Source organism: Nerophis ophidion, linkage group LG21, assembly GCF_033978795.1.
Source record: "Nerophis ophidion isolate RoL-2023_Sa linkage group LG21, RoL_Noph_v1.0, whole genome shotgun sequence".
NCBI classification, from domain to species: domain Eukaryota; kingdom Metazoa; phylum Chordata; class Actinopteri; order Syngnathiformes; family Syngnathidae; genus Nerophis; species Nerophis ophidion.
This window is the reverse complement of record NC_084631.1, coordinates 12,610,229-12,623,674: the sequence shown is the minus strand read 5'-3', so window position 1 is coordinate 12,623,674 and position 13,446 is coordinate 12,610,229. Positions and strand designations below refer to the sequence as shown.

Here is a 13,446-nt window from a genome sequence, read left to right as displayed (position 1 = left end):
ACTGGGGAAGTAAATAGAAGAAGAGAGCAAATAAATCAATATTTTACTGTTGATGAGGCTGAGTGTTGTTTCAGTACCTGAATTTGGAATGAAAGACTCCAAATGTAACACTGTCCCCTGATTTCAAGTTTACTGGACTGTTTTCTGTCAGACGCTGGCTGTTGACGACAGTACCGTACTTGGAGGTGTCCCTCAGGGTCAGAGTCTTGGCATAAAATACACAACAATATGGCTAAACACATGCCGATGTTCCAAATAAAGTGTCCAATGAGGGTTTCTAACAAACTCTGAATGAATGATCTTACCTGATCAGTAACAAGGAGGTGAGCATGGGCTCTACTAATGGACTGGTCACTAGGCAGCAGGATTTCACAGTTCTTACGACCCACCACATATTGTTTACCAGAGAGGAGATAGTGCGTCTCACCTGTAACAAGAGTATTTAGTATTTCCTGACTTTTCTTACTTTCTAAACAAAGAGTGTCCAAACTTGATGCATCATGGGACACACATAGACATATCGAAGACATGTTGTGCATAAAATATAATAAAAATCAATCCAACATAGGCCAAATATAATATATGTATATCGCGACTTGTCCTGGGTGTATGCCCGATTGTAGCTGAGATAGGCACCAGCGCCCCCCGTGACCCCAAAGGTAATAAGCAGTAGAAGATGGGTGGGTGGATATATATATATATATATATATATATATATATATATATATATATATATATACATACATACATGCACACACACACACACACATTGTAGCTGAGATAGGCACCAGCGCTCCCCAAGATCCCATATATATATATATATATATATATCCATCCATCCATCCATTTTCTACCGCTTATTCCCTTTCAGGGTCGCGGGGGGCGCTGGCGCCTATCTCAGCTACAATCGGGCGGAAGGCAGGGTACACCCTGGACAAGTCGCCACCTCATCGCAGGGCCAATACAGATAGACAGACAACATTCACACTCACATTCACACACTAGGGCCAATTTAGTGTTGCCAATCAACCTATCCCCAGGTGCATGTCTTTGGAAGTGGGAGGAAGCCGGAGTACCCGGAGGGAACCCACGCATTCACGGGGAGAACATGCAAACTCCACACAGAAAGATTCCGAGCCTGGATTTGAACCCAGGACTGCAGGAACTTCGTATTGTGAGGCAGACGCACTAACCCCTCTGCCACCGTGAAGCCTATATATATATATATATATATATATATATATATATATATATATATATACATATATATATATATATATATATATATATATATATATATATATATATATATATATATATATATATATATATATATATATATACATATACATATATATATATGGGGACATAGTGGTGTGCAGAAATGTTTCTAATGCAAAATACGATAGTGGGAGCCACGGCTAATTGCTCCTATGCGACAAAATATTCAATAATATAGATTAATACTAATTAATTAATTACATTTTGAGAACATGCTAAGTGCCAACAAACGAACTGCAAGCCAAAAATAGGACTCTATTGGACACTCATGCTAAAATCATTTTAAAAATACACATCATTAACACAATTTAATGGTTTCACGCAGCGAATATACAACTACAATCGTATTAGATACTACAAAGTATGATTATTTCACTTTTAAGTCAGACATCTGTAACCTAAGTTGAGGAGAGTAGTAAATTTATTCAAATGTAAGCAAAAACAGAAACTGTTACCTCCTGGCTCCGCTGGTATCAAAATCCACATGTTGCTGATACTCCTCTTTTTTATCAAATTAAATGGCAATGCTTTACAAAGTTCTGAAACGTCCAGAAAGAATCAGACGTCTACTCACTACCAGATTCCCCACTCCGCAACATGCTTGCACGACAGTTTGACGTCACAACACAGCGACTTGTTCTTCTTCTTCTTCTTCTTTTGTTTTTTATGGCGGGTGGCAAGCAACCTTCTAGTGTGCATTACCGCCACCTACTGTAATGGACTGTGGACCGAGGTGGATCCCTACTCTATATTCGTTTATTTAACCCAGTGTTTTTTAAATATGTGTATATTGCTTTATATCCTATGCTTTCTGAATGCAATCCTAATATATCTTCCACTGCTAACCTCATATTTTCTTTTGCTAACTTGCTTTCCAGTATTTCCCTTTCTCTGTTGTATTTCCTACAATGTATTAAAACATGGTCAACATTTTCTATCTAATGGCAAAAATCACACAGCCCTGTAGTATGTTTTCCTATCAATTTTAGTTAACTATCTATACATGTATGTCCTAATCTCATTTGAGTAATAATGTCTTCTTCCTTCCTATTTCTACCCCCTTCTCTCAATACACCTACTCTCCTCTGGACTTTGTAATACTCTCTACCTTTTGTTTCCTTATTCCAATTATCCTGCCACTTTTTATTGTGTTCTATCTTAACTATGCTCTTCATTTCTTCTTTACTGTGCTTCATCTCCATGTTTACTTCTGTTTTAATGGTTGCTTTTTTTGCATATCTATCAGCTAACTCATTCCCCACAAATCCTACATGAGCAGGTACCCAGAGAAATGTTACCACACCTCCCACTTTATTTATCCTGTAGATTGCCTGAACAATGTCATAAACTATATCTTGTCTTGTTTCTGGTGCTATGTTTTTTATGCTAATCAAAGCACTGCTGGAGTGTGAGCACACAACTACTTTCCTTGCTTTGTTTTCCTCTATCCAGTTAACTGCCATATAAATTGCTACCAATTCCCCCGTAAAAAGAGATAGTTTATCACTAATTCTTTTATTTAACACTATGTTTCCTTGTGGGATAACTGCTGCAGCTCCTACATTACTATTTATAGTTGTTGGTGCGTCTGTATATATCATGATGTTGTCAAAAAACATTTCCTCAATCCATTGTTCTATCTGGTAACTATTTAAATTTCTATTCTTCAGTAATTGCATGTTTACCTTTAGGTTGTCATACATCCACGGTGGTATTGCAGGAATTGGTACTGTAGGGCTAACTTTAATGTTGTCAATTTGAGCTTTGTTACATATGTCTCCTATTATCCACCCAAAACTATTCATTTTTTTCTTCTCTTTTTTTGGCAGTTTAGTAGCACTTGACGGGCTGGATGTCCTTGCTTGGATCCTTTTAAGTTTGCCCAATAAACTGCTGAGAGTTGATCTCTCCTCATGTCCAAAGGTTTTTCGTTCATTTCTATCTGTAATGCTGCAACTGGGGTTGATTTAGTAGCTCCACAACATAACCTTAAAGCCTGCGACTGGATCCGGTCTATTTTCCCAAGTAGTGTTTTTGAAGCAGATTGATAAATAACGCATCCGTAAACAGTAACAGATCGAAGTAAAGTGATATATATTGTTTTCAATGTCAACCTATCAACCCCCCAATCTTTACCCCTCAAAGCCCTCATTATATTTAACACCTTTTTACTTTTCTCCACTATTTTGCTGATGTGGGTTGACCAGTTAATATTTTTATCAAACCATATTCCTAGATATTTAAATACGTGTACATCTTCTATATTTTCTCCATTGAGTTTTATTTGGAGCTTGTTTTGTACTTTCCTCTATTGTAAAATTTATGATTTTTGTCTTTCAAACAGAGAATCTTAAACCCCAAGCCGTTCCCCAGTCTTGAACATTATTTACCGCTTTTTGAATCTTCTTTTTGATATGATTTGTATTTCTACCTCTCTTCCCCATCACTCCATCATCAGCAAACAATGCCACCTCTACTAACCCTTCCATTTCACTAAAAACTTATTTTATCATGATTGAAAATAGTACTGGACTTATTATACTCTCTTGCGGGGTCCCATTTTCCACTTCGTATTCTCTGCTATATTCATTCTCTATTTTTACTAATAATGTTCGACTTGTTAAGAAGTCTTTTATCCATCTGTGCATTCTTCCTCTAATCCCAATCTTATTTAATTTCATCAGCAACACCTGTTTCCACAACATATCATACGCTTTCTCTATGTCAAAAAATACTGCAATTATACTTTCTTTATTTATTTGTCCCTTTCTAATTTCCTCTTCCAGCTGCACTGCTGGGTCGTTTGTGCTTCTTGCTTTGCGAAAACCACTTTGGTAGTTTTTTATTATTTCTTTTGACTCTAAGTAATATATTAGTCTTTCATTAATAATTTTTTCCATTACCTTGCCCAAATTTGAAGTCAATGCTATCGGCCTATAATTTCCTGCCTCTTCCAGATCTTTCCCTGGCTTGCATATTGGAATTATTACAGCCGTTTTCCACTCAGCTGGTAATTTTCCTTCTTCATATATCCTATTATATAATTTCAAGACCACTTCTTTGCTGATGCTACCTAAGTTTTTGATCATTTGATAACTCACCAGGTCTTTCCCTGGCGTCATATTTTTAACCTTTTTTAAAATTTGAACCATTTCATCCAAAGAAAGTGTCATATCCACAGTGTTGGTAAAGCTATTATCGTTGTCTTCCTTCATTTCCCCAATATTTAAACTAATTGTTCATTCTCTCTTTTGTTTTTCTACATTTCTCAAATTATCATTACTGTGCAATTTAACAAAGGTTTTTGCTAAAAGTTCTGCTTTTTGTTTATTTTCTACCACACACCGTGTTCCATCTTTCATCACATGATTTTTATGTTCTTTTCTGACGCCTGACATTCTCTTGATCATTCCCCACACTTGGCCTAAAGGAGTAGTTCTAATTAGTGTTTCACAAAAAGTTCTCCAATGGTGTTTTCTTGTTTATTTAATAACATACCTTACTCTAGCTTGGTGTCTTTTATATTGGATCATATCTTGGAAATTATGTGTTCTTTTCAATATTCTAAATGTTCTATTCCGTTCTTGTATTGGATCTGTGCACTCTTGTTTCCACCATGGCACTATCTTTCTTCTTCTCCCTATACTACTCCTTGGTATGCTCTGTTCGGCTGCTTCCATTATGCACTTTGTAATATCTGTATTTAATTAAGTCAATATCTTCATTTACATCTACTTCCTTTAATGTTATGTTGGTAATTTCCATAAATTTTCCACAGTCATTATGACTATACTTCCATCTTACTTCTATCCTAGTGCTTTCTTTCCTTTGATTTATGTTTATGTGAATGAATATTGGATAGTGATCACTTCCCATAGTGCTGTATTTATTTACTTCCCACTCCTCCTTTCCTGCTAACCCTTGTGACACTAGTGTTAAATCTATTGCTGTTTCTTTACCCGTGACGACATCTAACCTTGTTCCCGACCCATCATTCACTCACACCAGTTATCTTTCCTCCAAAAATGCTTCCAATGTTTCCCCATTCCAGTCATCCGTTTCACCCCACATTGTGTTATGTGCATTAAAGTCACCATACCAAATAATATTGCCACTCCAGTGCTCGATTATTGTTTCTAGTTGATGAATTTGTAATTTCTTGCATGGATTATAGAAGTTTAGTACTTTGTATCTTTCTTTATTATTCCATACTTCTACTCCTACTATCTTTATTTCTTGTTTTACTTTTAATATTGAATATTGCATGTCTTCCTTAATAAATATGGCACATCCTCCTCCTTGCCCATCATTCCTATCTTTACGTATCGTTATATATCCTTTTATTATAAAGTTTAATTTTGGCTTCAGCCATATTTCCTGAATACATGTTATATGTGGTTTATTTTTCATATTATTAATATATCCCTTTAATTCCTGTCCGTTTGCTATCAAACTTCTGGCATTGCACTGAACAATTAACATGGCGTTGGATTGTGGTAACATGACTCCGTCTCGCCTACTCTCTGTAGCTCACCATGCACCTGTTCCCAAGATAGTTATTTTAGATTTAAAAACTTTGTGCTGCTTTGACAATTACTTTGATCTTCTCAGTCTTGTTTCTAGCCTGTTCTGTACAGTTTATTACGTAAGCCAGGAATACAACTAGTTTATCCATGGAATTTCCTGTATTTGCTGCCTCTTGTTTTTTGTTTCTTGAACTAGTTTCACTCCTGTCCTGTTCTGCACTTTCTTGATTTCTTACTTTAACTGCCTCTGCGTATGTAATATTTCTTTCAACTCTGATTTGCTGAACTTCTGTTGCCTGTTTTCTTATGATGCAGCCCCCATACGCTGCTGTGTGATTCCCGCCACAGTTACAACACTTGACCTGTTCATTGTGTCCACATTGTCCATATTCATGCTCTCCTCCACACCTTCCACACCTTATTTTAGCATGACAAACACTAGCCATGTGGCATGTGCCCATAGCGTTGGCGCTTGAAACAACGTACTGGGGGTGGCACGTAAGCTCTTACATAGAAGCTTAGATACCCAATCATGATTCTTTCTGGGAGGACCTCCTCTGCAAACTGCACTAGCACAGATTCGCTCTCAGTCTTTTCACCGTTCCTAAATGCCATCATTCTTTTCATCATAGTGACAGTTCCTCCTTTTATTTCTCTTTTCAAATCATCTACATTTTCTCCTCTTGGGATTCTTGTCACGACTCCTCTTGCCCCCTTTCGTTTTCCCACTTCTTTTTTTTCCTTTATTATTTTGTCGCACAGTTTTTGCAAACGCATTGCTTTGTTATTTTGCTCTCCATTTTTGCATTTAATCAACAGGCGTCCGTCCCTGAGCACCTTAGCTATCTCCACCTCTCCAATGTCCTTCTTTAACCCCTTAACCAGTGTCATCAAACTAATGTCATTCATATCTTGATTAGATTTAAATGTATAAATTATCTTATAACCATCTACCATAACCCTTTTCCTCTTATCAACCTCTTCCTTGTCTTCGTGCACTCTTTTAGCACTCGACTTTCCTTCACTCCCTCCTCTCCCCTTCTTTCCTCTCTCCCCTCAGTCCTATCCATTTCCATACTTTCCTCATACATCCCGTCACTATCCCCTTCCATCTTGATCCAGTCACACTTCAGCTTATGCACAACCACCAAAACAAATATAGACACTCTCAATTGTTAGCTCCGTCGACGAGACACCACTCCTAGGCTACCGGCTCATCCGCCTACCACCCTGCCCCACCGCGACTTGCTTTTCTTCTTCTGCTTCTGATTCCCGGCAGTTGCATTTTTTTTCGCGCTTTACTGCCTCTATCAACAATATGCTGTTTTTACAAAAAAAAAAAACTACACTATATTGAACTGACATACTACAAGCTACTATTAACACAAAATAGAAGGACATTGCATTGGCTTGTAAGTCGCATCTATTTAAACGATTTAACAGGGGTATATGTGTATATTATGTGTATATGTGTATAAAATGTGTCTTTTTTTTAGCAAAATTGTTGTAAATTATTCGGTAAGTTAAAGTTTGCTTTGTGCATAATTGTATTTGTTTGCAAAATAACCGTATCATTGAGTTTCAGTACTTAATTGTATTTATATTTTATATATACATTTGGTTTTAAACAAAAGTTTTAAAAAGAGTTTGAGGATCCCTGGATCATCAATTAATCTTTAAAAACATATGTGTGTGTGTGTAAGTGTGTGTGTGTTTGTGTGTGTGTGTGTGTGTGTGTGTGTGTGTGTGTGTGTGTATAAACATCATACATGCATATATATATATATATATATATATATATATATATATATATATATATATATATATATATATATATATATATATATATCCTTTCAGGTCGCATGGGGTGTGTATATATATATCCATCCATTTTTTCTACCACTTGTCCCTTTTGAGGTCGCGGGGGGCACTGGAGCCTATCTCAGCTGCATTCGGGCGGAAGGCGATGTACACCCTGGACAAGTCGCCATCTCATCGCAGGTCCAACATAGATAGACAGACAACATTCACACTCACATTCACACACTAGGGCCAATTTAGTGTTGCCAATCAACCCATCCCCAAGTACATGTCTTTGGAGGTGGGAGGAAGCCGGAGTACCCGGAGGGAACCCATGACTCACGGGGAGAACATACAATCTCCACAAAGAAAGATCCGGAGCTCCAAAATTGAACTAAGGACTACTCGGGACTTTCGTAATGGCGGCGCCCGGAAGGGCTGCGACATTGAGGAGCTCCTCCTAAATATGGAACATTTGGCAGAAATACCGGACAATTCCACAAACTTTATGGCTGGCTCACATCGTGGTCACTCCATGATCACGTACGACCGCCAGACACTTCTGGATGTGGACATATCGGGCCGTTTTGGACTGATAGACGCGTGCGTGCTAGACCTGCTAACTAGCACGGGAATACGTCGACGGCTACATCCAGCGGCCTGTGAAGCAGGGGAGTATAGTAGCAGCGGGGGCCGTCTACGGAGCAGACGCCAGCGGTGTGATCGGAAACGCGGATGCCGAGCGGGGCTAAAAACAAAGCAGAAGGCTAATCCCCACAGAACACCACTTCCCTCCATCCTGAAGCCGGATTTAAATGGAAGATGCGAGACTACTGGTCTGGGTAAGGAGTCAGTTAAATTAGAACATGTTTTTTCTGCTTTGAGTGTTTCAGAGTTGGACATGTGTTTTACTGGGGTGGCTAACTATGATGCGTGCAGTTTATCAAAGCAACAAACAAACAATCGGAAAATTCCCGTCGTATCAATTCCTAGATATGATCGTAATTATACTAAGTGCACTGGGCATAATAAACGCAACATTATTAATATTGCTACTACGGATAATTTAATCAAAAATTCCCTAAAACATCCCACTACCTATAATATAGGTTTTTTAAACATAAGATCAGTGTCTCCCAAAACGTTGTTAGTTAATGATATCATCAGAGACAACAATCTTAACGTCATCGGTCTCAGCGAAACCTGGCTTAAACCAAACGACTTTTTTGCGCTAAACGAGGCATGCCCTCCTAACTTTACACATGCGCATATTGCCCGTCCTCTGAAAAGGGGTGGGGGGGGTCGCACTAATATACAACGAAAACTTTAACCTTAGTCCTAACATAAATAATAAATATAAATCGTTTGAGGTGCTTACTATGAGGTCTGTCACACCGCTCCCTCTACACCTGGCTGTTATCTACCGCCCCCCAGGGCCCTATTCGGACTTTATCAATGAATTCTCAGAGTTCGTTGCTGATTTAGTGACACACGCCGATAATATAATCACAATGGGGGACTTTAATATCCATATGAATACCCCATCAGACCCACCGTGCGTAGCGCTCCAGACTATAATTGATAGCTGTGGTCTCACACACATAATAAATGAACCCACGCATCGCAACGGTAATACGATAGACCTAGTGCTTGTCAGGGGTATCACCGTTTCCAAAGTTACGATACTCCCGTATACTAAAGTATTGTCCGATCATCACCTTATAAAATTCGAGGTTCAGACGCATGTTCGGCAAACTAATAATAATAATAACTACTATAGCAGCCGCAACATTAATACGGCCACAACGACAACTCTTGCTGACCTACTGCCCTCGGTAACGGCACCATTCCCAAAGTATGTGGGCTCTATTGATAACTTCACTAACAACTTTAACCACGCCCTGCGCGAAACCATTGATAACATAGCACCGCTCAAGTTAAAAAAGTCTCCAAAAAAGCGTACCCCGTGGTTTACAGAAGAAACTAGAGCTCAGAAATTATTATGTAGAAATCTGGAACGCAAATGGCGCACGACTAAACTTGAGGTGCACCATCAAGCATGGAGTGATGGTTTAATAACTTATAAACACATGCTTACCTTAGCTAAAGCTAAATATTACTCAAATCTCATCCACCGTAATAAAAACAATCCTAAATTTTTGTTTAGTACGGTAGCATCGCTAACCCAACAAGGGACTCCTTCCAGTAGCTCCACCCACTCAGCTGATGACTTTATGCAATTCTTTAGTAAGAAAATTGAAGTCATTAGAAAGGAGATTAAAGACAATGCGTCCAAGCTACAACTGGGTTCTATTAACACTGACACGATTGTATATACGGCGGATACTGCCCTCCAAAATAGTTTGTCTTATTTTGAGGAAATAACATTAGAGGAATTGTTACAACGTGTAAATGGGATAAAACAAACAACATGTTTACTTGACCCACTTCCTGGGAAACTGATCAAGCAGCTCTTTGTATTATTAGGTCCATCAGTGCTAAACATTATAAACTTATCACTTTCCTCGGGCACTGTTCCCCTAGCATTCAAAAAAGCGGTTATTCATCCTCTTCTTAAAAGACCTAACCTCGATCCTGACCTCATGGTAAACTACGGACCGGTGTCTCACCTTCCCTTTATTTCAAAAATCTTCGAAAAAATTGTTGCGGAGCAGTTAAAGGAACACTTAGCGTCTAACAATCTATGTGAAACCTTTCAATCCGGTTTCAGGGCAAATCACTCCACGGAGACAGCCCTCGCAAAAATGACTAATGATCTATTGCTAACGATGGATTCTGATTCGTCATCTATGTTGCTGCTCCTCGATCTTAGCGCTGCTTTCGATACCGTCGATCATAATACTTTATTAGAACGTATCAAAACACGAATTGGTATGTCAGACTTAGCCCTGTCTTGGTTTAACTCTTATCTTACTGATAGGATGCAGTGTGTCTCCCATAACAATGTGACCTCGGACTACGTTAAGGTAACGTGTGGAGTTCCCCAGGGTTCGGTCCTTGGCCCTGCACTCTTCAGCATCTACATGCTGCCGCTAGGTGACATCATACGCAAATACGGTATTAGCTTTCACTGTTATGCTGATGACACCCAACTCTACATGCCCCTAAAGCTGACCAACACGCCGGATTGTAGTCAGCTGGAGGCGTGTCTTAATGAAATTAAACAATGGATGTCCGCTAACTTTTTGCAACTCAACGCCAAAAAAACGGAAATGCTGATTATCGGTCCTGCTAGACACCGACCTCTATTTAATGATACAACTCTAACATTTGACAACCAAACAATTAAACAAGGCGACACTGTAAAGAATCTGGGTATTATCTTCGACCCAACTCTCTCCTTTGAGTCACACATTAAAAGCGTTACTAAAACGGCCTTCTTTCATCTCCGTAATATCGCTAAAATTCGCTCCATTCTGTCCACTAAAGACGCTGAGATCATTATCCATGCGTTTGTTACGTCTCGTCTCGATTACTGTAAAGTACTATTTTCGGGTCTCCCCATGTCTAGCATTAAAAGATTACAGTGGGTACAAAATGCGGCTGCTAGACTTTTGAAAAGAGCAAGAAAGTTTGATCACATTACGCCTGTACTGGCTCACCTGCACTGGCTTCCTGTACACTTAAGATGTGACTTTAAGGTTTTACTACTTACGTATAAAATACTACACGGCCTAGCTCCATCCTATCTTGCCGATTGTATTGTACCATATGTCCCGGCAAGAAATCTGCGTTCAAAGGACTCCGGCTTATTAGTGATTCCCAAAGCCCAAAAAAGTCTGCGGGCTATAGAGCGTTTTCATTTCGGGCCCCAGTACTCTGGAATGCCCTCCCGGTAAAAGTTCGAGATGCCACCTCAGTAGAAGCATTTAAGTCTCACCTTAAAACTCATTTGTATACTCTAGCCTTTAAATAGACTCCCTTTTTAGACCAGTTGATCTGCCGTTTCTTTTCTTTTTCTCCTATGTCCCACTCTCCCTTGTGGAGGAGGTCCGGTCCAATCCAGTGGCCATGTACTGCTTGCCTGTGTATCGGCTGGAGACATCTCTGTGCTGCTGATCCGCCTCTGCTTGGGATGTTTTCCTGCTGGCTCCGCTGTGAACGGGACTCTCGCTGCTGTGTTGGATCCGCTTTGGACTGGACTCTTGCGACTGTGTTGGATCCCTTATGGATTGAACTTTCACAGTATCATGTTGGACCCGCTCGACATCCATTGCTTTCCTCCTCTCCAAGGTTCTCATAGTCATCATTGTCACCGACGTCCCACTTGGTGTGAGTTTTCCTTGCCCTCATGTGGGCCTACCGAGGATGTCGTAGTGGTTTGTGCAGCCCTTTGAGACACTAGTGATTTAGGGCTATATAAGTAAACATTGATTGATTGATTGATTGGTATGTGAGGCACATGCACTAACCCCTGTTCCAACGTGCTGCCCTGTATATATATATATATATATATATATATATATATATATATATATATATATATATATATACACAAGACTGTCTTAGAAAATTAGAATTTTGTGATAAAGTCCTTTATTTTCTGTAATGCAACTAAAAACATGAACATGTCATACATTATGGGTTCATTACACATCAACTGAAATTTTGCAAGCCTTTTATTATTTTAATATTGCTGATTATGGCATAAAGCTTAAGAAAACTCAAAAATCCTATTAGAATATTTCTTCAGACCAAGTAAAAAAAAAGATTTATAACAGCAAAACAAAATCAAACATTTGAAAATGTCAACAAATGCACTCAGTACATGGGTGGGAATCCTTTTGCATGGATTACTGCATCAATACGGCTAGGCTAGGAGGCAATCGTCCTGTGGCATTGCTGAGGTGGTTTTGGCACAGTAGACAGGTGCCAGATCATGCTGGAAAATGAAATCATCATCTCCATAGAGCTTTTCAACAGATTTAGCTTCAATAGCCATATTCCCATGGTCAAGCCACTCCTGAACTCTAGACAACGGAAGTTCCCTCAGTCAGCAATGGTTTGGGGAGCTATGTCAGCTGCTGGTTTTGGTCCACTGTGTTTCATCAAGTCCAGAGTCAATGCAGCTGTCTACCTACCGTGTTTGCAGCAATACTGACGTTGTGTGGGTGTTGTTGTATTCCCTGTCTGTGTTCTCTGCTTAAAGGCCTACAGAAACCCACAGCTCGTGCGCCACAAAGTATATTTTGGCGCACATTGTCTTCAGCAAGAAACCTCTCCTACTCCTTGTCAGTGAATTCTGATTAGGCATAGTGTGGGATCTCAGGTGCATGGCCATTTTAAATATTATTTGCATATTTAAAAGGTGGCGTGGACAGGGAGTGGCCGGCTGCGCAACAACATGTGTGCTCCATTCCAACTCTTAGAGGCCTACTGAAACCCTACCAACTACTACTACCAACACTACTACCAACCACGCAGTCTGATAGATTGTATATCAATGATGAAATCTTAACATTGCAACACACGGCCTTTTTAGTTTACTAAATTGCAATTTAAAATTTCACGCGAAGTATCCTGTTGAAAACGTCGCGGTATGATGACGTGTATGATGACGCGTGCGCATGATGTCACGGATTGTAGCGGACTTATTGTTCCAGCCCGATCCCAGCAATAGGTCGTCTGCTTTAATCGCATAATTAAACAGTATTCTGGACATCTGTGATGCTGAATCTTTTGCAATTTGTTCAATTAATAATGGAGACGTCAAATAAGAATGATGTATGTGGTAAGCGGTGTATTACGGCTGCCTTTAGCAACACAAACACAGTCAGTGTTTTTGAACACTGACTTTTGGCAGTGCGCTACTTTCTTT

The 13,446-nt window shown here is 39.3% G+C and overlaps 1 protein-coding gene across 1 annotated transcript in view; it reads right to left on the bottom strand.

Moving 5' to 3' along the window:
- Positions 1–1,941, bottom strand: part of nbn (nibrin) — a 62,922-nt gene extending 60,981 nt beyond the window's left edge. The window contains exons 1-4 of the mRNA XM_061881936.1: positions 1,737–1,941; positions 306–427; positions 78–205; position 1 (exon numbers count right to left, since the gene is read on the bottom strand). The exon at position 1 is cut by the window's left edge and continues 159 nt beyond it. Of these exons, the coding sequence (XP_061737920.1) occupies position 1; positions 78–205; positions 306–427; positions 1,737–1,767 (282 nt within the window). The 5' untranslated portion in view covers positions 1,768–1,941. The remainder of the gene's footprint in view (positions 2–77; positions 206–305; positions 428–1,736) is intronic.
- Positions 1,942–13,446: the final 11,505 nt, after the last annotated feature.